Source organism: Aptenodytes patagonicus, chromosome 2, assembly GCF_965638725.1.
Source record: "Aptenodytes patagonicus chromosome 2, bAptPat1.pri.cur, whole genome shotgun sequence".
NCBI lineage: Eukaryota > Metazoa > Chordata > Aves > Sphenisciformes > Spheniscidae > Aptenodytes > Aptenodytes patagonicus.
The window spans coordinates 45,963,870-45,989,665 of record NC_134950.1 but is presented as its reverse complement, the minus strand read 5'-3'; the positions used below and the strand labels follow the sequence as shown (position 1 = coordinate 45,989,665).

At 37.9% G+C, this 25,796-nt stretch overlaps 1 protein-coding gene across 4 annotated transcripts in view; it reads left to right on the top strand.

The window, feature by feature from the left end:
* The window catches only part of SNTG1 (syntrophin gamma 1), a 358,073-nt gene extending 350,281 nt beyond the window's left edge, over positions 1 to 7,792 (top strand). For all 4 annotated transcript variants that reach the window (XM_076329728.1, XM_076329726.1, XM_076329727.1 and 1 more), the window contains one exon: positions 1,312 to 7,792. In XM_076329728.1, the coding sequence (XP_076185843.1) occupies positions 1,312 to 1,470 (159 nt within the window). In that variant the 3' untranslated portion in view covers positions 1,471 to 7,792. The remainder of the gene's footprint in view (positions 1 to 1,311) is intronic.
* The last annotated feature ends 18,004 nt before the right edge of the window (positions 7,793 to 25,796 follow it).

Below are 25,796 nucleotides of genomic sequence, written 5' to 3'. Positions count from 1 at the left end.
AAAGCTCCACCCATTCAGTACATCACTGGACACTCTGCACATGCAGCTGTCTGCTTTCAGGCAGTTGTTCCCCCTCGCACATGAGGGATTTGTGAATGTCCCCATGAATTACGTGAAGCAGTATCTTCCAAGAAATCTCAAAAGGCAGAGAATTCCAGGTTAATGTCATTTTGAGAGATTTAGCAATTTTTGCTGAATTTACGACATTATCAATATTCTTCTAAACAAAAAAGCAAAACCCTTGGCACTACATAGCCTGGAAATACCAGTGCTGGACAGAAAGACAAATAGAATGTACCACAGATATCTATTACTAGCTTCATATTACAATGAAGAAATCTGTATAGGCAGTGAATCAAAGCAGAAAGATGGCAGCTCTGCACCACCATCCCTACACTCATATGTATTCAAACACCTCAGTATTTGCTTTCAAATTTAACATATTTATTGATTAAATGCCAACTCCAAAAACACATACTGAAGATAACTTTAAAAAGATTGATCAGATAAAGTCAATTAGACACAAAGGAGCAAATTTATATATATAAAAAATGTAGTTTTTATATATTTCCTCTGTAGTGGTGTCTGAAAGAGTCCCAGCTAGTCTAATTGCGTGCTGGGGAGCTATAAAGAAATGTAAATTAAAGTAGAAAAAGAAGGACCTTGTCTAATATTGCTAATAGGTTTAAAACATGGAGTCTGATCCTTTTTTTGGTCCAATAACAGTAACCCTGTCAATGAAAACAGATCCAGGATATCACTGTGTGATAGTAGCACTTTTTGAAAATGTGTCTTTTTTTTTTTTTTTTTAGTTAAAGAATCAGCATAGGTAAGATGATAGCTACCAGTGTGAGGTACCATGATGAACAAATGGAACATATGTGGAACTCAACGTTACTGATCTTTGTGGGTACATTGGGTATACAGTAGTAGTCCAGAGATGCGTAGACTGTTACGGTGCGGTCATTCAATTTCTACCTAAATTCACCTGCAAAAGTGCCAGATTTGCATTAACCTGAGGCAAAAAAAAAATTATATAGTGTAACTTTCCTTCCCCTTTAGCTGGTAGGATCTCATATGTCTATGGAGGCACTTAACTTAGAAATTTGTCCATTTTAGCCTCCAAACAATTATTTACTGAATGGGGATAACTGAATGTCTAAGTCTCTATAATGGAGAATTGTCAGGCACATTAGCAGAATTACATCAAACTATTAAAATTATTGCTATTTAAATAGCGGTTCATTCCCGGGTGTGTGTTTGTGAGGTGTTCTTTTGTTTCATGTTTAATCTTTTTGTTTTCACTTCCAGGAGCTGGAGTTTTCCAACCTGTTTGCAGTCCTTCACTGTATCCATTCATTCTTTGCAGCCAAAGTGGCTTGTTTGGACCCTTTGTATGTAAACAGTCAAGCCACGGCTTCTGCTGCTCCCACAACTTCTGGTACTGGCAAATTAAAGTACACTACTTGACATCTCACATTACAACACTGCCACTTAACAACAAGACATAACAATGTATAAATATTCATAAGATGTAGGCCTTTGGTGAACCATGTACGTGGAAACCAATCCTGGAGGCAAGACATCTTGCAGCATCAGCAGATAAATGGTCACGTGGGATCATAAATTCATCTCTGTTCTGCAAGACTTCAGTAAACAATCCTAGTCGAAACCCCAGAATAGGATGGATATGCTTTTAGTATGATCTATTTGTACTTACATAGTGCTTTAAGCAACACTGGAAGCAAAGGAATAAATGATGAAATGAAGCACTTCAGTATTTAATAAAATTTTCAAATTGCTGTAATAATACACAAATAGAATTGTCATTTTCCTGTTTTCAGATGTTTTTTTATGACAATATACTAAACTCTGAGTATGAACTTAATACCCTATCATTATATTATAAATGACATAAGAGCAAGCAACAAGCATATAGTACTTGGTGACAAGGAGATAAGCATGAAAAGGCATTTGTGTATCTCCTCAAATAAGAAAGCACTTTAAGCACTGTTGTAAATTCATACTTGTGTCCATACATGGAGTCATGCTACTCTTTCTGTTTTGTTCTTTTAGTCTAACAATAACAACAACAAAGATATAGCCATATTGGACTGATACATTAAAAAAAAAAAAAAAAAAAAAACAAGCCACAGAAAGCAAAACACCTGTCCATGAGTAAGTCCCTCTTCTTCAAGTAAAAATAATGTGATGTGAATTTAATTTTAATTACAAATTAAGTGCAAGTGCGTAAAATATCATGTCTGCTATTTACTTCCTCCTTTTTTTTTTGTCAAGAATTAAATTCTGTAAATCTAATAGTCTTTGTTCACAAGACTTAGCTGTTGAATTTGTTTCAGAGACAATCCACCTAATATATTGTTTCCATGTTTAACCTTGATTTCACATCATAAGTAGAACCTCTGTTCCACTCAGGCTCTCAGCAAAATAGACATTCTACATTATACTTGAAAAATTAGTCCATCCATTGAATTCTTAAAAAAATCTTTTTTTATATATTGTTAGTAAAAGACAGGAATAAATTAAATAACCTGTAAAGAATAGATGGCAGAATGCGTAATGTCTTTGTATGTTAAGAATATTACATCACTCTGGACCACATACTGGTTCCAGAGTATCATTTAATGATGAAATCTGAGGGAGTTGTAAATTTAAAATGAATAACTTTATTTAAATATCATTTTGCAAAATAATTAAATTTTGTGCTATTATACACATCAGTGAAGATTGAAAAATGGTGGGAACATATGTGGGATATAGCTGAAACAACAGAAAAGGTGAGGGATTTTTTTTGCCAGACAGGATAAGAGAACCTAAAAAACTGCAGAAAGAACAGTTAGTGCAGCTACAGTGTGTCCATAACATCTTAAATAGTACTTTGTGGGGTTTCTGTTTATTATATTGAAATCAAAACTTCCCCCCCCCACTTAGACTTGTTATAAAAGTACATAGCACGTAAGAGTTATGGACACCATCTGCCTTGTTTAGCAGAAAGACTAATTCTGTCACATCCCTTTCTACATATTAAGATAATTAAAACTTCAGAAGTGAAGCCAGAGGAAAGCTTTTTCAAAATGGGAACAATTCAAAATGCAAGGCAGGGACAAAACATGAATGAACTGTAGGGGCAAATCATGTCTCTGTTTTTTCTGCTTTGCATTAGAAGTATTTGGATATGTGTGTGAGCGTATCCTTGCCTTGAAGTACAGCTGATCTCACTTGATACTAGTTGCAAATAATCTGAAAACATATTTTCTGGGGACTCTTTTATCACTTTCAAATGACTTTCAGCACATGCTCACTTCTTAGTAGTACACCTCCAAGGGTTACACATGTATTTTCCATGCTAAATACAATGGAATGATGTCATAATCCAGCTATGAAATGCTTTAAGTGTCATCAAAAGCCAACATTTTCATAGTCATCATCGTATGTTTGTTTATATGAAATGTCCCTACACAAGGGGGTCACATCCTGGTCTCTGAATGACACATAAAACTACCGTGGCTGTCCATGGCACCTTGAGTTCCTGAGAGAGTGCAAACTCCAGATATTTTGGAGCTACAACAGTCTAAGGGGTTTAACGATGGTAACTCTGGCACTGTCCTTGTCAAGAAAGCATATACTGGAAACAAAAATTTTGACAGAGCACTGACAACGCTGAAAACAGAAGCTCAATATCTATTAATGACAGTTCTCCTCCTCTGTGCTCCCGAATCATCTCCTTTCTTTTAGTGCGTTGTTGTGGTATTCAGCTATCACAGTGTTGGCATGTGCTAACACCTCGGTAAACGCTCTGCTGGTAATAGCAGAATCTAAAACTAATCAGCTGCCAGTTGAAAGTTTTTCCTTCAACCGTTCATGTCATGTGCACAGTTATACCACTGAAACTGAGAGTTGTTTAAGGGACATTGTTTAATGTGCTTCAATGAACATAACATTTACCCAAACCAGCAGAAAGTATGTAATTGCAAATTGCTGTAGATTAAGGAATTCCATGACATGAAAGCCCCCCCCCCCTCCTAATTTTTAAAAAAAAATGCTCCTTGTGCAGAACTGTGGTAATGACATGAACTTTTGGGACTCCACCAGGGCATCCTAGAGATCTCTGTCAAGTATTCTGTTTGTAGAACTGCTGTATTCATCAGTGTGACTTTTGTAACTGGGCATTAAATACACAACATTTAAGAGACAAACATTAGCCTGTAAATTGATTTTTTTTGGTTTTTCTAAACCCCTGTATTTCAAAGAGCTAAACTGGTGGGGCTTGATCAATACATTTATTTTCAAGAAGATAAAAGTGATGTTGTGAGAATATAGAATGCCATAGCCTTGACTGCAGTTCAGCGTTGGTTTGTAAATGCAGCAGGGGGTTGTGCACTAACCTCACAGAATATTCAGCGGTGACTCTATGTCCAGGCTTGCCATTTTAGGGCAAGTTGGTCAGAAATTCAGTCTTGAACCAAAGAGGGAAAATTTTAAACTTTGGGTTTTAACTAATCCTGAAATAGTGAAATATAACTTACAAACTTATTAAATGGCTATATTTTTCATTTAAATACCTACAGGAGATTCCCATTTAAAGCATAGTGAACTTCATACACGTATGTCAAAACCCAGGCTTTATGTTGCAGCCTATCATTTCACACATAACATATAATGAATACAAGTATTTTGTAAGTCAACACAGCCCAGTAACAAAACCCACAATTATAATGAGCTATCAGCTTTTGCTAAAAATCTGTATGCAAGTGAAAGCAAATATTTTAACAAAAAAGAGCAAACCAACCAACCCATAGCATAAAATGTAATTTGTTCTCTTTATGTCATGACATTCTTAAATAAGTTTAATAAAAAAAATTCTTTATAGTACTGTGCCTATTGAAGTGATATTACATAGTATACCAAAAATATGTACTCAAGTATAACTAAATATATTTGGTTTGATTTGCTTTGCTTTATGATGGAAATTTTAAACGATCTGACCTTCATGGAACTAACCATATGCTAGGTTATAGTGTCAGCAAAATTTTATTATGAAAGTGTTACCGATTTGAATACATTATTCTGGATTTCCTCAGTGAATGAATACGTTTAATTTCCTACATCTGTTTAAAAATACAGTTCCAGATTTTCAAAAGAGCTTTGCATTCCAGTCGCATGAAGACACCTTTGAAATAAAAATCAGGATATTTTAAAATGTTGGCCGTTTTATTTTGTTAATTAAGTGCAGCAAAAAGTTTGTGGAGACAAACTAGTTGTAAGTGGGTTATTTTTTAAGACCAGTAATTTGAAGTTTTGTCTATTCAAACTAGAATTCATAAGAATGCAAACCAATAATATACAGTATCGATATGCTTTGAGATGAGAATCATGAAAAATACTATTTTCCAAATTTGTCCTTGATTCTACAAAAATATATTTATTTACTTTGTGCACATAGACTTTATCAGAACACCTCAAAGTGGATAGTTAAACATGAGTAGGTAGTTGTCAGTACTGCTGCCTATTACTTTAAATGTGATTTGGTTGATTCAATGTCTTAGGATGTTTCTTACATCAAACAAAATATTTAAAAAGCTGAAGATCTTGTGAATGTACAGTTGCCCCTAGAAGTTCAGCAGCTTTGCTACATATTGTCTAAGTACCTTCAAGTATTCCCTATGCCAAAAAGAAAGACCAGTTTTCATCCTGGTATGGCAATTCCAAGGAACCTTTTGGAAAATGTAATTTTATTTATATTAAGCACTAATCCTTGTATTGCACTTTCCATTTCCTTACAGGGTCTGGTCTCTGAAAAAGTGTAGTGTCTGAAAAAAGCTTAAGCTGATTTTAAAATGTTCAACCTCGGGCAATTACGAGTCCATACTTTGGACTCACACTTCTGATGAGTTCTGCGTGATGGGAAATATGAGAGACTCACTCAAGCTCCCAAGATTTAAGTACCTGTCTTAGATGCCTAAGGTAGGACTTGAGGCTCTCAAAAGGGAAATACAAGGCAGGAACGTAGCTTAGGATCCCTGAAGGGGTGTGTGTGCGTCTCTCTAAGGAGCTACAGGTGCTTCTAGGTTAGCGTTTTCATTTTATCAGGAATGTACTTTTGAAGCCAGACTCCTGCCTGCTGCCACTCACTGTGCTATTCTTCATATTGCTGTCTTTAAGCACATGAACTGGGTTTTTAGGAAGAAACTAAACGTGCATCACACCTATATGAGTTCCAGGTCCTGATGGGCTTTCAGACTATGTGGCCCAACTGAAGTGAGTCCAGAGGAAAAAACCCTCTGAGATGCTAAGAGCGAGGCTGCCAGCTCCTGGTGCCAGCCGTTTCTGTCGCTGCAGCGGCTGCTGCTCATGCACAGTGGGTGCTTGAAGGACCTTAGAAAGCTGAGCTTCACAGTGTAGCCCGCCAGAGCTTAGTGCCTGAAGGGGGATGCTGCACTGTGGCAAGGGGCAGAATGAAGCTGAAGAAGGCTGATGGGTGCCCAGGGCAGGTTATTCTGCATCATCTTTTTCCCTCACCACACCAGGACAGTATTGGTTGCAAGCAGGCTGGTCAGCCCTCTCCCTGCTGCATTTTTCTCCCGGTCTACAACAAATATACACCTGAATATTTGCTCTGAGGTCCCCAAGCACACTTCCCTGTCCCCTCACCCCCTTTGCTCAGACAGACGGCAAAACTGTGCTCTCAACTGCATAACAGAGCCTCTAAACCTCTTATGCAGTCAGGGGACAGTATTAAGGATTATGGCAAGGGCATCCATGTACCAGTAAGAGTGCTTCAGTGTGTGATTAACATTCAGGTTAAAGCAAATAAAGTCATATCTGAGCTTAAGTGCTTTCCTGACTTGGAGGGTTCTTAAGTGCCATTTTAGTATTTTCTGGGAATAAGGTCTGTAATGTCAACACATTTCTACTTGCTTGGCTCCATTTTCAGGAAGTTTAGCAGAGACAGCAGTTCATATTCTGTTGGAATCATAGAGAAAAGCATAGGAATACTGGAATAAAAATAAATTTCTGTTTGGATTCTGTATATTATTACAGTACATTACATAATCTATTAAAATACACTGAACAATATGAAACTAAATGCTTTCATTTACATAACCTAGTCAGTTTTCACTATGGTATACATGCCTTCCACTTTCAACAACTTTCTCCACAAGAATCCCAACTATATATTATAGAAATTCTTTTATTATTCAGTATATACTAATATATAATGCATAGTGTGTGTGTGTGTATGTGTGTGTGTATATATTAGTATATACTAATGGAAGATATTCAGTATATATTAATGAAAGTTACATATTAGGCACAACTATAAAACAGAAGCATAAATCCATGAAGCTTTACACTTAAAAACTTAATCTTATAATACTATAAAGAAAAATATGTATATTAGTTGAAGAAATGGCTATTTTTGCAGGATATGCACAATCGGGATATACAATAATAAATTGATAAACATTAACTGATTTACTATTTCATACCTCCAGGAACTTTGATTTTTTAATTATTCTTATCCCTTTAGCATATTTACAATATATGTCATAAGTTTTAATTTGTTATGGATAAAAATGAATGAAAAGATGTAATAGAAAGTCCTATATATTTTATAAATATTAAAAAATTAAGAAAAACTATTCAAATTATTTATTTAATTTTTAGTTATGGTTTTGTGGTTGTTTGTAATATGTATTTGTGACAAACATAAGTCACCTAGTTGTTTAAGCTCATTAATGTACCACTAATAAAATGCTATCTTCTGTTTTGTTTTTGTTATGTTTTGTTTTGTTTCTTTTTGTAATGGAACATAACAGAAAAAAATAGAAAATAAATACTTTTGTAACTAAGCTTTTGCATTCAGTCATACAGTGTATGAGTTTTATATCATTGAAAGCCAAGTCTGAGAGATCAAGAAAATACTTGAAGAACCCGGGGTGGTAAAGTTATTTCCCAACACCATGTTCAACTGTTTATTTAATAGAAATAATGATGATTCCTTACCTGTATGATCATTTCCAGAAGGCATGTCACCCACTTAAAGTGTCACTAGGATTTTGGAAATATCCACTTCTCCCCTGGCTATGAAGCTCGCCTACAACCAGATTATTTTACCACACAACCACTAGTTTATTTTACCATTGACACTTAATTGCTTAGTCTTGGTTGGAATGAACTTAGGCCTGATATTACAGTGCTTGAAGGTATTTTTTGGTACATCTTCGCAATCAAACAACTTTCAAATAGTGCTGCAACTATTAGAACAAAACCAACTTTAGTGAGTTCACTTTTGTTTGTCTTTTTCCCTGATTGAGGGAAGAGATGCTGGAAGAAGGGGAGCCCCTGCCTTTATTTAAGCACCTTTGTACCTTTTCAACAATTTAGGGTGGGAGTCTGCAGTGCACATCTCGCAGGCACATTTTTGGTGCCTTTATTGTGCTCCCAGTGCAGAGAAGCTAGGTAAGCTCCCTTGTGACAGCGCTGCTGTCACCTTTCTCTCCCACCCCCTCCACAAGCAGTCACCAGGGCTTTCTTGGACCTCAGGCTGGGGTTCCCTTCCTCAGCTTTGTACCGAAGGAAATCTCCTGTGTTGGCCCCAGCCCTTTCAGCATCTTGAAGAGAAGGAAAAAAATATAAAGTTTGTTGTAATTATAAGTGTGATGAACACTTTGTGCTGAAAAAGTCTTCAGTCCTCATTCCCAGATGTGATTCAGCTGATGTGGGTTGGCAAACATACATACCTCTGTCACTTCACTTCAGTTAGTTTCATGTGTCTCAAGTTTGTTTTTATACCACATTTAATTGGAAGGCCAGAAAAAAAATGAGAGGAGAGAGATCTTTAAAAAAAGAGGTGAAGAGAACCATAGAATATTACAAAGTTAGGAAAATCTTGGAAGTAAGTATATTCCAAATGTACAGGAATCCTGTTACAGCTCACCATTTCCATTTGCCCTTTGAATAGGAACTACGTTTTCTATTGGGAGCATGAACTCACATAGAACTGAAAGGTTTGTTTATTCTGGAAATACCTATTTTCTTCTGAATTATCATTTTTGATCTAGCATCTTTTACATTTTCCCCACAGATTTTGACCTCAAATGAAAATTCTTGTAATCGAAGTTTCTTAAGATACAGTCCTTGAATGAGTTTCTTTAAATTCATGGTACTTATGTTCCACAGCTAACATACTTGTTCTCCAAGCCCTACAACAGTTTATTCTTGTAACTTTTGGAGTTAAATCCAGTTGGCGGCCAATCATGAGCAGTGTTCCCCAGGGCTCAGTTCTGGGGCCGGTCTTGTTCAATATCTTTATCAATGATCTGGATGAGGGGATCGAGTGCACCCTCAGTAAGTTTGCAGACGACACCAAGTTGGGCGGGAGTGTTGATCTGCTTGAGGGTAGGAAGGCCCTGCAGAGGGACCTGGACAGGCTGGATCGATGGGCCGAGGCCAATTGTATGAGATTCAACAAGGCCAAGTGCCGGGTCCTGCACTTGGGCCACAACAACCCCATGCAGCGCTACAGGCTTGGGGAAGAGTGGCTGGAAAGCTGCCTGTCGGAAAAGGACCTGGGGGTGCTGGTTGACAGCTGGCTGAACATGAGCCAGCAGTGTGCCCAGGCAGCCAAGAAGGCCAATGGCATCCTGGCCTGTATCAGAAACAGTGTGGCCAGCAGGAGTAGGGAAGTGATCGTGCCCTTGTACTCGGCCCTGGTGAGGCCACACCTCGACTACTGTGTTCAGTTTTGGGCCCCTCACTACAAGAAGGACGTTGAGGTGCTGGAGCGTGTCCAGAGAAGGGCAATGAGGCTGGTGAGGGGTCTAGAGAACAAGTCTTCTGAGGAGCGGCTGAGGGAACTGGGACTGTTTAGCCTGGAGAAAAGGAGGCTGAGGGGAGACCTCATCGCTCTCTACAACTACCTGAAAGGAGGTTGTAGCGAGGTGGGTGTCGGTCTCTTCTCCCAAGTAACAAGCGACAGGACGAGAGGAAATGGCCTCAAGTTGCACCAGGGGAGGTTTAGATTGGATGTGAGGAAAAATGTCTTTACTGAAAGCGTGGTTAAACATTGGAAGAGGCTGCCCAGGGAAGTGGTTGAGTCCCCATCCCTGGAGGTATTTAAAAGACGTGTAGATGTGGTGCTTAGGGACATGGTTTAGTGGGCATGGTGGTGTTGGGTTGATGGTTGGACTTGATGATCTTAGAGGTCTTTTCCAACCTTAATGATTCTATGATTTTAAAATGAATTGTGATCTATTTACCTGTGCATTTGAGCAATAAAAGTTAGCACAGTATAATATTCACATCTTATAAATGATTGAGTTGTACAGTTCCCTAGTGTTTCTTTTTCAGTATTTTGACACTAGCTATTCTTACACTTGCTTATGAAGTAGTAGCATTTTATTTTTTTTAAGTATTCTTCAAACACAATTCCCTTTACAAATAGAAAACTATGTCCCTTAATTTCCTTATCAGAAAAAAAAAAATATTCTCTGTAGTGCTATATTTAATATTGCTATGCAATTGTTCCAGAAAAGTGAAGAGAGGGCTTTACCATACAGTTAGTATCAGGGATTGTTGGCTATGTGCTTTATGTACTTTACGTGCACACTCTTCTCCCAGCTCTGAGCAGAATTTCTTCCCAGCCCTTTCCTTCTTTGCCATGTATGGCACAGGTGCTTGCCACCAGAGCTGGATCCAGACTCCTTAGCACTGTGGACAAAATTTTATTAGTCAAAAAATGCTGGGGTAGGAAGGTTTAATCTGGTCACAGGAAGAGAAAGGACTAGACCTTCTGCTGGTCAGAGTTGTTATTGCTACTATAGCCCCCTTCCAGTACCCCAGCAGCAACCCTTCCCTGGTGGCAGTGTCACCTTCCTCTGCTGGCCTGACTGTTCAGGAACCCAAGACGTGCAAAGTAGGGTGTTGTGTATGGCACTTTTACTGCCCCGACCCTCCAAAGCTATTCCTTTAGGTAGATCTGTTATTAAGTTCAGAAAGGAGCCTAAAATATAAGGAAAATCTTAAATGGCTAAGCACAGAGGAATCCAGTCTGTATTCTCCCTTCAAACAAATTATAGCACATTTATAAAAATGTTACCAGCATATTAGTGACACTTGCTTTCTTTTGCTTATTTTAATCACTCAGTGAATGCATTTATGGCAGTAGAATAACTGCAGTGTTAGACAATTTAGACATTGATCTATAGGGGATAATCATTTCATCTTCCCTAGGGAAATTTCAGTGTTTTCAGGGGACTGCCTAAGCATGGGACACATGCTCAACACAGATGAGCCTATGCAGCTTCTGTTCCCAAAGTGGAGGCTCCCCAGCGTGCCACCACGGATCCTTCCTTCAAGGCTCGGTGCTCATCCAAGGAGGCCTGCACCATGGTCCTCTTGTCCTTGTACAGACACATTCTGGCAATCAACCAAGATACAACTGCAGAACTGATAGGTGTAGGTCAGGTCCTACTGCCCAGTGCACTCAGGATGGGAAATTAAGGAGGTTACACTAAGAGACCAGTTTCATAAAGCACTGAATACACTGTTGTAAGGATGAAAATTTTGAGTACCTCTAGTGTAGGAAAGAGCTTAAGGTGGTGAGAACAAGGAAAAGGGAGTATGTTCCATTGTCCTTCAATAACATACTGTGAATCAAAAGATAAATTTAGCTCTTTACTAGAAGAAGGATGAGGAAAAAAAATCTGATTTCAGAGAGAGCCAATGAACTTCAAAGCATTTACACTTATGTGACTGGTATGGTGAAAAGGAAACTGATTGGCCAAGTGATTATAGTAACAGTTACGTATCACCAGTCTGGAGATGATTTAAAACTCAAGAGGCCATAAACAGAGATTTATTCTGTTTCCTAAAGGACACAGCATGGAAACAATAACATCTGGAAGAAGGTGTGTGGCAGCACTGCCACCCCATACTCCCTGAGTTGGCCTTGCAGAATTGTGAGTATAGAAGATAATAGTGTTTTACCTGCTTTCTATTTTTCTGGATTACCTAAGAAGCAACCTGAACATTTTTCAGACTTTTTTGCTGCAGGGTGGAGGACTAGAAAGATTTTTACTAGATGCTGAGATTGTCATGTGAAGATATCTCTAGAAACTGGGGTTTTAAAAAAGGCAAAAAAAGCTCCACCAAGTACCATGAGCTTCAGTGAAAAAACAACAGAGAAACTTTTTATGTGGCCAGATCCAAACTCTCACCTTTCTCTTTTGAACAGATGCAAAATCCTTTTAGCTAGATGTCTTTTTTTCTTTTTCTTTTTCCTATTTTGTGTCAAGGAGCTAGTGAGGGAAAAAAGGGGTCTCAGAAAGGTCAAACCCCTTCACTGAAGCAAGGAAGAGAGATAGTGGGGTGGTTGGCTGTGGTCTTTGCACTGCAATACCACCGAGTGCAGCAAAGGCTCAGATCAGGGCAACATCACAAACAACTTATGTTCTGTTCACACCAGAAGACAAATATTTGCAAGAAGCATGAAGTTAAGAACTTCCATCATTTCACAAGAAACAGGAGCTCAGACTGTGGTTAACATGGAAGCTCAAAGGTGCAGGGAACTCATCTGGGTGGTTCATGTGGGTGGGAGCAGTTTCACAGCAGTATGCATGGGGCTCTTCCCTGATAGGGAGGTCAAGAGCCCCAGTGCTGGTATAGTGTAAGAGAGATCTGAGCTGTCTGAGGGGATTAGGAGAACCTAGTGACCTACTGTGAAGGACTAAGGGACTTGTGAGATGGTAGGAAGATGTTCAGAAGAATATAAATTTAGGAAGAACAGCCTGAGTCACTGAATCTTATCCAGCTTCCTCAGGCAGTCATGCCGTATAATCCCTCTCACAAATGTTTTAACTTATCTTAAAAGCAATTAGGCTTTTTGGCCCTCTTCCTCTTGTTGGAAAGCCTTCTGGAATCTCACTGCTCTGATGGTTTGAAACTGTCTTCTAATTTACAGCCTGAACCTATTTGTAACTAGTTTATATCTATTTGATTTTGTGCCAGCATTATCCCCTAATTTAAATAGTTCTTTTCCAGCCCTGGTGTCAGTCCCCCCTTTCCCCTCCTCTCCTCGATATATTTATAGCAAGCAATCATATGCCCTGACAGCTTTCATTTTGCCTGAATGCACAAGCCAAGCTCATACAGAAGATGTCTATGCAGTGCAGTGAAATTTGGTGCAGAGATTCCTGAGCTATTGCTGACTCCAGCTGATATGTCTACCTGTTGTGCTGCAGCAACAGCAGCTCAGGGCCAGAAGCAGTTCATCCACTTTAACGCAGTTTAAGATCATAAATACAGCCCATCAGCACCACACTGTGATATACTGCTTCCAGAGCAGATAAAGTCCATGGCAGCTCAGGGCTCTCTGCACTGCTCTTCGTTGCTCAGTACAGACATTCGCTAATCAGGTTCCCTGGCTTGTTTCCATACCATCCTAATGGGATGCAGTCTTACTCTAAATCTGTTCCAGTTTGACTTTTTTCCCTGACTGTGACTACTCCTGCACCTTAAACTATGCTCCAGATATGATCTCCCTTATGTCCTGCCCTATGGCCATAATATTTGTCGACCGTCTGCAAAGACTGTGACTGGTTGCATGAGTTATTTCCATGGCTGCATCACACTGGTGACTCACAGGCATCTTGTGAAAAGCTAGTATATCATGGACCTACTTGTTCTTCCAGTTGTGTGATCAGCTCTCAGCTCATCAGTAATGAGGACGGGGTATAGGAACAGGTCAGTTTATCACCCAGAAGATAAACTAGGAGTCTTTCTCTTTTTTCCCTCCTACGTTATGGGGATGGGAGGCAGAGAGAAATGAGCCATCATTTCAAGAGTTAGCTTTCAGTGAGATGGCTCCAAGGGGTGTCAGGGTAAAGATGCAGATTTGGATGCAAATCTTTTTTTCTGGGATGCAGGTTAGAGCATTCATATTCCAGTCCTCCCCTTTCCACCTTTTCTGGTTTCCAGCCAATAGAAGAAAATAAAAAGCTTTGTAAAAGGCAAAAGAGAACAAATGAAAGGCTCATAGGAAACCTTTTCTTTATGGTCTTCCAGAGGTAAAATATCTCCAGCATTTATCAAGTTTTGTTCCATCTTTGCAATCAGACAGTTTATTTCTGAATGATTAATCTTTCTTTTTTTTTAACTCCTGCAGTTGAATTATATTCAGACAGTCTTGGTTGGGACAGAACTCCAGTGACAAAATCAGCACTATATTCTATATACTTCTTTCTGTTTGGGCCAGAGAAATCACATTTTTCAAAGTGCATTCTCACTTTAGGTGAGCAGAGGTTTTGGAACACAAATAACACAATAAAAAAATTTAAAAGGGGGAGTTCAGTGGGTGGGGTATTATTTTTTTGTTGTTGTTCTGTTTTGTTTTCTTTTTAAATACAAGCAGGTGAAGCTCAGTGAATCAATGGCAATGCCTTTTTTTTCCTGTGCATAAATGAACTCCGGTGAGTCCATTTATTTTGACTGCTGTGTGATCAGTCTCGAGGACTTTTAAAAACAGAAGTGCAAATTAGTACAAAATAAAAAAAAAACCTGATTTGCAAGGATTGACCTCAGTTAGGAGTTTGGGGAATTATCTGAAGTTAGTAGCTTATGCAAAACAACATTTGTTTTAATGAACAGGAACATTAAATTTTAATTTTTTATATACAGTGTTAGCTTTAAAGTATGAGTTATAAGTTGTTTCTATAAAGAGAAAAATAACTTCTGATACCTAATACGTCAGACTGCCTCATAGTAAATACATAAATTTGGCTAAATTTAAATCCAATACAGTGTGGTGGCTGTATTGTAAAATGATAGATGGCTGTTTAAAGAGGTGTTACACCCCCTGCCATTTGGCCTCTGAGAGGTATTGCAGCTGAGGCCATAAGCAGACTCATTAGAGGTCTATTCAGTCCATTAGTACAAGCTAGTATTATCACCATCTCAGGATAAGGCTGTCCTGTTCCTGTGTCCTTCACAAAAAGGCCTGTGACAATCTGAGCCTTTCTAATCTTAGTGAGGGAGACGTCTGGTTTTCCCTTCCATTATTTTATGAGAAAAAACACTGGCCTTACAAAACTGAGCAAAGATGAGAGACAATCGTAGTGTTATAGGCAAGTTCAGGAGGGCATCTACTCCAAACTCCCATGCCCCCAGATAAGAGGATGTTAGAGCATTGCATCCAATTTTTTTTCTAATCCTAAAGTTATTTTTATAATTCTCTAGCTTTATTATAGATAGTACCTGCCCTTGGTTTTAGGAACATTAGCAATCTTCAGTCCATTCCTGCATGAGAGGGGCAGAGAAGAGTGTTTTTTGGTAAATGCTTTGCTGTTAAATACTAAACTTGAATAATATGATTTTTATCTCTATAATGTGAATAAGATATGCTATGGTTTATTATATACTAATGTTTTAATTAGAATAATTTCATTTAATATATTGTTATCGTGATTCTTGTACATTTTGCCTTCATATATCTGTCCACTCACACTTCTAAAAAAAGTTTTTATGGGAATGCCTTATTACAGGAACTGCCTTCCCAAAATTTAGATGCTGCTTCCATTCCTGTCCTTCCTAGTTTAGTTACAGTAGCTTCTGGATTTTTAGTATTTCCATTCACTTTCATGAAAAGGTGTTTCATTAAGCTTAGATTGGTTTAGTTCTACACTGTTATATTCCGAATAGTGTTTGAAAAGGGGGGAGAGAGAGGGTGTGTTTTAGTAAGAACAAATAAAATGATGGCTGCTCTCTGTGAAATTATAAATCACATTTCTTGATGTTTTTATTTAGATAAAATTAAGAAAGATGATTGTCAATGGGACTGTATTTTCTTTTATGAGCTCTGATCCTTTTTGTATATGTTAAGATAAAAAATGTGGTTTTTTTCCTCAGGGCTACAGGTGTATTTATTTATTTATGTTGAATCAATCCTGTAAAGTATTGACCTTTATGTGCACTTTACTAAGGCTAAAGTATTATTCTGAGACCATGTGTGACAACCTGGGAATAAATGAAGCCTCAAAATTATTGTTATTCACCTTATACACTGCTTGCTTTGTTTCAGTTACTAAATTTTGTGTGAACATGTGATCAGAAAAATGTAACTGGGATGTAAAAGAAAATTTAAGATGATCTATTCCAAAAGCTGTGTGCTTTCCTGTGTTTTGTTGAATTCCAGTACCGCAATGGCCAGATGAAGCTCTGAAGTTCCGTAAGCAAAAATGCTAGAAATCTCATGCTTTCAGAATCTCTTCAAGCAATCTCTCTGGTTTGCATTGTGCTCTCTCAAATAGTCCCTGGGCCCTGGCAGCTAAGTTATGTTATTTTCATTAAACCATTTTCCTACAGCTGTTTATGCTGATGACACCATTTGCTAGGGTTTTTTTCAGCAATATCTTTACCTGGAGCATGAACTTCTCTTGGCACTTTCGTGATTCTGCTCCCCCCCCCGCCCCAATATGTTGCTCTTTTCAACAGATTCCTTATTAATGGATTGAAATTTCTTACCCAGGGATCCCAGGACAGATACCCATTTCCACTGGAAAGAAACTGCTTTAAAAAAAAATGTATCTATAGTTAATATGTCGGTGATATGTCATAAGCTTTTACTCTAAAATCCTCTACTTAATCCTATTCACATGTTTAGAATTGATCTGTCAAGTACCTTTGAGACAACAGAAAAAAGTTTCCAGATTTATTTCAGATAAAGGCCTCTAGTCTTTTCATCAAGAAAATCACTCAAGAAGCAAAAGACTAAAGTATTCCTTTTCTTTTAGATTTTTTAAACCATGACAAAAGCCATTGTGTACAAAAGATGGTTCACTTTAAAACACTAAACCCCCCCCTCTTTTCCCTTTTCTTTCTTTTTTTTTTTTTTTCAGTTCTGTGAAGGTCACTATTAAAAAAAAAACAAACATTTTGCTAACAGATTTCCCTACATATCAATATCTTATTGAGACCCTAACTGTATGGTATCTATTGACAAGTGTTGACTTTTCTGTTAATGAACATTTGTATGAATTTAATGCACATCCGCTCCTTGGATGTCAACAGGGAGTGGTGGGCTCTGGTATGGTGGTTTGTGCAAAGTCTCTCTGAAGTTCCTTATTTCTATATTTTTTACTTTCACCCTCTTTCTTTTCTTCATTTGTTGTTCCCTGTGACTGTTGGCTTTTTGCTGATTTCTTTTCACTTAGCCTTTACCCCTTCTCAAGGAGGGCTTTGAGATTTTTATCAGTCAGACACCCAGTCCTAAGGGAAAATCTGTAAGGGTAGGAAATAAGAGAGGATATTTAGAGATATTTCATACTTCTGCACCATCCAGAAATGCTGTATTGGTGATGATGGAAGACACATCCATGCCTTGTCTGTTTAGTACTCTTTTTAGACCTGTTGTCCATGAAGTTACCTAATCCTTTTTAAATTTGCCAATATTGTCTGCTCCCACAAACTCTTGTGACATTGAATTACAGAAGCTCATTATATGAAGAATTACCTTCTTTTGTATGTTTTAAACCAACCTAATATTAATTTGATCAAAAGCCTATGTTTCAGTCCAGTTTTGGTGCCTGGTGTTTCAGCACCAGGATTTAGTGCTGAAATGACCTTGTCCATCACCTCCATCATTTTGTAAACCTCATTTATATTCCCCACTCAGCCTCCTCCTTTCCAAATTGAAGAGTCACAACCTCTTCAGTCTCTCCTCAGACAGAAGCTGCTCTATCCCTCTCATTGTTTTAGACATTCTCCCCTGTATCTTATCTAACTTGATTATGTCATTCCTGAGATGTAGAGGCCAGAACTATATGCAGTGCTGTGGTCTGGGACAGCAGGATTTCATTTAATAGCAAAATGAGACCCTCTGTCTTTCTTTCAGAATCCATCCTGACCATACTTCATTCTTGTACCTTTTGTTTCTGCTGCTGCAGGTGGAACCAATTATCTAGCAAACTTTCAACCTTGACTCTTTCTTAAGTTCCAGTTCCAAATTCAGCCTCACGGAGCCGCAATTTAGAATGTTTTCCCTTAGATAAATTGCTTCATATATTTATGCCCACTGAAGCTCAATTACTACCTTTTAGTCCAAGCATTTATCTGATGAGTCCTTTTTCAGTACTTTGTCAGTAGTATGGCATTTGACTACTTGCAAGAGGTTAATTTGATCTACAAACTTGTAGATGCACTGCATAGCCCCTTCTCCATGTCCTGCAAAGTTGAATAAGACCGGTCACTGGAGGAATCCACTGCTGACTCTTCTCTAGCTGGGAAAATTATTATTAAGTTCTAGCCTTTGCTTCCTGTCTTTAAAATATCCTTTCCTCCAACCTGGTGACAGCTCCGTTTCTTTAACAGACTTGGGTGTGGAACACCATCAAAGTATTTTTTAAAATCCAGTTATATGTTTTCCATGATTTCTCCTTTATCCATGGGCTAAGTGACACTCTCATAGAAGTCCAGCAGGTCAGTGAGGCAGCATTTCCCTTCTCAGAAGATTTCGACTCTTCCTCAGCGTACTATTTTATGCATATACTCAGTAATATCATTCTTTATTATAGATTCATCCGCCTTAGCAGTGAGTGAGGCTCAGTGGTCTGCAGCTCCCAGGATCTCCTCCAGAGCCCTTTTTTGTAGATGCGAATGTGGGAAACTAGAGATGAGCTAAGTGCTGGTACTTGTCTCAGTGGCAGTTTGTAATGGTATCCACCTTTGCCATAGTCCTTCAGTTTCACAGCTGAGTTCCTTGGGTGATTGCCATCTTATCTTGGTGACATCTCCTTGGTTTCACACCTGCATATTTCTTTCAAAATGCTATTGCTCCTGCAACCTATCTGCTACCAACACCACATTAGGTGTGGGAATCTCCCCCAAACCCCCAGACAGACTCGAAGAATTTATTGAACTTCTCTCTTACCCCTGAAAGTAATTTTTATGTCTGTCCTGGTTTCGGTTGGGGTTTCCCCCCCCACCCGGGAGGGGGGGGAGTGAGCGAGTGGCTGTGTGGTGCTCAGTTGCTGACTGAGGTTAAACCACAACAATGTCTTTGTCCCTAACTGATGACAATAATTTATTAAAAAGCAAAAAAGTTCTGGGCTTATTTTTTATGTATGTCGCTACTTTACTTTTGACCACAGCCTGAAATGTTTCCTAACATTGTAAACACATGTATAGAAACCTTTTTATGCTTGTTAGCTATCAGATCTTAATCCACTTTGAGTTGAAGCAGGGAAATAAAGTATACCATGTACCATAAGTGGCTTCTATTTTTTGCAAGTCCTAAATGGCAGAAATTCAGTGCGGGGGGGTAGGGGTTGGGGAGGGTAAGTGAAAACATTTATTTTCTGTTTTCACTTGTCTTATTTGTATTCTCCCCTACAGGAGATCAAAGTCTCCCCATGGTGCCAAGCTCACAGTTTGAGAACTGCTGCTTTACACTTAGAGCAATATGAGGTGTAAAGAAAGAACAGGAGACACTTTTTGGAAGCGGTCAATAGTTTATTACAGACTCTTGCTTTACCAATAGTACCTTATATGATTTTTAATTTTTTCTCTGTAGTATTGAATTAAAACTGACAAATACCAGAAATGAGAATTACATGTTTTCTGAAAAGAAACCTTTTCTTTCTCATGAGGGTCATCTATGTAGTCAGAATTGCAATTGTGGGCTTAGGAAAACAGGAATGTTTTCCTGAATTTTTTAACTTGTTTGCTATTGGCAAGTCATTTACTTGCCTTATGGCTTAATTTTGTTACCCAAAAATGAGCATACCAGCTTAAAATATTTTGAGATCTATTGAAGAATAGTGATCATGCCTACTTAAGAGAATGGGCATATACTGCTTCAAGCAATCTATTATATCAAAGTTATGTAAGTCAGAATGATATATTCAGAGAAAGATATAAAATTATCCCTCTGTGCTTAAAAAGTAACAGGATTTTGTACTAAAAATATAAAATGCTGATAGTGTTTTCATCATGAATAAAAAATTCCTTATGAAGAAAATTCATCATCTTCTGCCCTGTACAAATTTGTTCATGCTTCTGTTCATAAATACATTTCAGCAAGCTCAGAGGTTTGGATCCTTAATGATCTTGAAAAAGAGGAAAAGAGTTTTTCTGTCAATCTCTTCCACTTTTAAAGAATTAAGGAAAAAAAAATAGTATCTCTGTTTTAAACTTTCAGAAACCTGTTTGCGTGTCTTTGGGGTGTATATTAATGACTATTGATATGTATTACAAATATAGTCACTCATACAGTCTCCTTATTAAGCATAAGGAGAAGTATCTTTACTCAGAAGTAGATTTTGAATCATTCTGCTGAGCTACATTGTCATAAAATGAACATCCGTTTTTGAAATAATTTAATAAGCTAACTTACGTTACAAGCTTTTATAAGAATGCAAATTGAAATGTGATTTTAAATAAAAAATACTTTAGTTTTTAACATCACACAGTTTTGCCAAGTTCAGCCCTCCATTCCACCTTTGAAATTTGATATAACTTCAGTGTGTCAGTAATTATATCAGTAATACTGGAATTTCAGTAATTACAAAATGAAATCTATATGTTCACAATTCAATCAGAACAAGAAAGTATGATGTTATTTCTGGCAGCCTAGTCAAAATAACATCCATGCATACTATGAGCCTTTTCAAGAACTCAGTTTCTTTCATGTCACCTTTTACTGTTTAGTGCTTCTCAGCAAGTCACCACAGATTACCACATTACAAGCCAAAATGGTTGTTTCTGGTTGTCCTTCCATGACCTATGGTGGAAATTGCATGGTTAAGGCAGTCAGTTAGCTAAACTGGTAACCAGCTTAATAAGCCTGAATGGAGTAAAATTTGGGAAGATCAATAACTTCACTGTCTGAAATGTATTTAATGAAAGTTATGAAATAAAGAGGTTTCTAAATCCAGTCCTTCTGGATTCCTTATGTGGAGTTCTGAGGGCAAGAAAAGGATGAGGAAGAAGTTTCCAGAGTAAATTCTGTGGATATTTCTGCCTCACGGTGGTGGTCAACAGGTTACATACACACTTTGTACATCCCTACAAGCTTCTTCCAGATATCTTCTGTCCTGGTTCTTTGATCTAATATGAACAGGTGTGTCATATGCCAATGCTTTTTTTTTCTATTTTTGTAAAGAAGAGGCTTTTATGTGTTTTCCTTTTCAGGTCATCCTTTTCATGAGTGCCCCAAAGCAGCAAAAATTTTGCTGATGTTCACAGTGTTTCTGCAAATGTGATGCTGGACATATGGCCAGATGACAATAAAAGGTTCAGTCCAGGTTATGCAATAAATATTCCCATGGCTTCACCCTCATGGCCCTGTATAACTTCTCTGCATGCCTTTTTTCCTTCTCAGGTAGCTCAGCTCTCTCCTTGTCATTGTAGCTTAAATTGGAGTAGAAGATAAATTAAGCAAGAAAATGCTTCGAAGGCACATAGGAAAAAGAAACTATGAGGGAACATACAGGGATAACATTAGTTGGGGAACTGTTTACTCTCTCTGTGGGAAGATGGCAGTTTCCTAGATATAAGCAAATCTAAAGGCAAATAGGTTCCTCACCAAAGCCAGTGAACAAGAAGGGCAAAATATTCTGTTGACTTGCATATAAGTTGGAGGTTACCGGCAATTTCATTCAAGAGGGATGAGAAAAAGGGATTTGGGGACTGTGTCTTTTAATTTTATGGGAAGTCTGAGTCTTTGAAGTTGGCAGAGAAAACATTAATAATGAATAATATTCTCTCATGCTTCAATGAGAATATTAGGGAGAGAAATAACAGATGTGCTACAAATATAGATCCTGTTCTTTTTGTGGATAACCTAAAACAAATTTCTTAACTATGTAGTAATTTTGTGGCCATGTTTTTTTCCTAGTGTTGTGAAATGCACTAATCTCAGAATTAGGGCCACTTTCTTGGACTGGAAGAATCTCTTCTTACTTATTTTGTGTAAGACTATATCCCACTGTGTTTTGTAACATTTACATTTCTTCCCTTATGATCCTGTGTCTGCTGAGGTAACCCAACATCATTCTTAAACCAAAGTACTTTTATTCTGATGTTACCAAATGCTTTATAAAAAGTAGGGGTTATAAAGTATCAAATAATTTATATGCCTGTTTTCTTATTTCATGCCTTTCCAAATGACAATGGCGCTGTAAGTCATGAGAAGGCCTAACTAATCCACACACACTACTACGTTTCTCTATATATATGGGCAGATTCTTTCCAGTCTGGATATCAAGTCATAGCCCCAGATGACATCCCTTTGAATAACACAAAGGTGTCTTCATTGTTTTGTTTGTGTTGGCAGGCTTTTATCCCCTCTCAGGCCAAACCAATTCCATAAGTTGACAGAGGCCAGAGGCGTCAAATCTAATAGTTCTGGCATTGTCTCTTAATGACCCTTTTGTGGGCTATTGTGAGTCATCTCCTATTTTCTGCTTGACCCATCTCAGACAATTCCAAGTAAGAGGCATTTAAGTCAAAATATTTGTATAGAAACCACTAGGTCAGCCTACAGCATTATCAAATTATTTCACAGTAGCTCTAGGTGAGTCACAGCAGCAGCAATGCATTGATGAGTCCTGCAGAAATCAGTCTCTCTCTGCATCTGCTCAGCAATCTGTATAAATTGTCATTGTAGACTCTAGAACTGAGGTCAAAATTCAAAATTATATGTGAAGAATTTTTTAATCTTACATTTGATCTTCAAAATGTAATAGTTCATCAATCTTTTAGAGGTCAGTGAGAGTCAAACAAGGATAGTAGCTGTAGGGTAAGGTCCTAAAAGATTGTTTAGCATAGAGCAATATCTCCCTCAACAACCAAGATGGGTTTCTACCTAATATAAGGGACCATTTGAAGAGTGGTCAAAAGAAGAGTTTGGATCCCTTTTTTCTCCTCAGAAGGTTTAACTGTGGATTTTGAAACCACCAAGACTTCAAGAATACATTAAACTTGCTGCTTCTTGGCCAAAGAGAAAGAAAGGCTCCCTGAGTTGTGGTGGAAAGGCTCCTGTGATGTAAAAAGCAGTTATTTACTTCAGCCTAGAGTTCGTTTCAGTATGCATGTTGCCAAGTAAATCTTTGTAATGTTATAAGCAAGCTCTCGCTGTACTATAATAGTAAATGGTACCATAGCATCTTATCTTACCACAATTTTCAGGACATATGTAACAGCATATATAATAACAACATGGAATGATAGCAAATGTTGAATTTTAATATTGTCTTTAAGTGCCTATCAGTGGCAAACAATGCAAATGAGCAAGAAAATTTCTGTAGTCTACTTCACCAAGGCTACAAAAGTTGGCCCCAAAAGACACGTTCCCAAACTAAGGATCTCAGCTCCCACTAGAGAAAAGTATGTGGGATTATAAACCACAAATCAATTGGATTTTATTTTGGGAGAAAATCAATTTAATTAGCTAAGTATGTAATGGGATCACATAGTGGTAACATAGGAATAAAATTAACGTATTTTTCTGTAAGTGGTTTCATTATCAGAAAATGCTGGGGGACCACGTTTTAACAGTAAAAATGATTTTGCCAATTTGGTAAGATAGTGCTGCAAAAGTACTTAATTCTCCTTCTCTCTCTCTCTCTTTCTCTCTCTCTTTTTTTTTTTTTTAAATAAATATAAGCAAATCTAGACAATAGAATTTCATGGTAATACATTTGACATATTCATGTCATATCACAATGATTGCAAGCAAATCAGACTTTTGATGTGACTTCATATATTGTAAAAGGGGGATATGACAATTCTTACGACTTCAAGGGAATACAATTCCCTTCAAGTTTTCAGTACTTTGAGTAAATGCCTCCGATTTTTTAGACCTTTATTATGAAGTGATAGAGAAAACACATATCTAGTATAGACGGCAGGGTAGTCAGCCAACAAACAGAAAGCTTCTCAACAAAAGTGATGCTGGTGATGTAAGCAAAGTGATGCTGGGGAATGTTCCTGGGCACTGGAACCGAACTGCTTTCACTGTTCAATCGTTATGGTCTAATACTCCTACTTATGTTGTTAAATGATTGATTAAAATGATCCCTGGCACACACCTGGCCCAGGCTGTCTCCAAAGCAATTCCAGGAAGGATTACAGAGTGAGCACTGAGCAGGACAATTCACCATAAGGAGATCGAATGTCATCATCCTGTTCTGGAGGGTGAGAGTGCAGCGGTATGTGTGAGGGCTACTCCATGCCAGCTTGTCTCAGTGCCAGAAAACAATATTGGGCATGTTTAATTTAGTAGGATAGATGTAGCCTTGGAGACCTTTTCCTGTGTACTAACAGAAAATCACTTCAGAAATCAAAGGCTTAATTAGAACCAAGGCATTTAATTTATCCCTGTCTACTGATATTTTAATGTGTTTACGCAGTAAAGCAGCAGCTGCCTGGTCATTGTTTTGCATTTAATATGTGGCTGTTACTGTCAAGGCTTACAGTACGTAATCTATTATGAAAACATTGGGTCAGACCTTTCTTATGAGGAATCATACAAGTTTTGAGTTTTGTCCCTCCTGCTGCTCAAGGGGCACAGAAACATTATATCCATTTAGATATATCAACTGTGCTTGAAAACAAAGAGTATGAAGAGAAGGAAGGGACCCAGGACTTTACCTTAGAAGGGTCTGTTGTACCCTTCTGGAAGATGGAGCAGCCTGCGTAGTCTGCTTGGGAGCAGAGCTTCAGAGAAAGTCTGCTATCCCACTGGAACAGAAGATAAATAACATTACAGATGGCTCTGATAACTATGCTATCTTACCAGACTTGGGATATGACATAACAATAATGCAATCACGATAGACTTTATATACAAAATTGTTTCCTGGTCCCATTGGACTATTATCAAAGTATTATAATTATTCAGCTAGGGAGATAAGTACATATACTGGAAATATAAAGTAAAACTCAATCATAATAGATTTCTTCAGAATATAAAATGACCTTATGGCACTTGTAATAGAATTAAAACTGTTATCATCAACTATACTGCAAATCTTCACTAGTTAAAGTTGTTAAAAACATGCAATCATTTAACAGCTTTCTTCAAGACATCTAATGAGTACAACCAGCACAAGAAAAGTGAAAGGTGGTCAATGCAGCCATGTGTTTCCAACAGATAAACTACTTTTTCCTAATAAGAAAGCTATTAACCTTTCTCAGAGAAACTGTCACAATATAGTGTTGTGATCCATATCCTTGTACATATATTTAAAATGTATTCTCCTGAAATAAATGTTGAAGAAATCATAGGCAAAAATATGTCAACTATGGTCATGGTCATACAAGATGAACAAATATATTTTAGGAAAGTCTGTACATAAACTAGTTTGAAAGTCTGTAATAGAGATATCAAAAAATGTGACTGTCCTGGTTTTGGCTGGGATAGAGTTAATTTTCTTCCTAGTAGCTGGTACAGTGCTGTGGTTTGGATTTAGCATGAGAATAACGTTGATAACACACCGATGTTTTAGTTGTTGCTAAGCAGTGCTTACACTAGTCAAGGACTTTTCAGCTTCTCACGCCCTGCCAGCAAGAAGCTGGGAGGGGACACAGCCAGGACAGCTGACCCAAACTGGCCAAAGGGATATTCCATACCATGTGACGTCATGCTTAGTATATAAACTGGGGGGAATTGGCAGGAGGCTGGCCACTGCTGCTCGGGAACTGTCTGGGCATCGGTCAGCGGGTGGTGAGCAATTGCATTGTGCATCACTTATTTTGTATAGTCTTTTATCGTTATT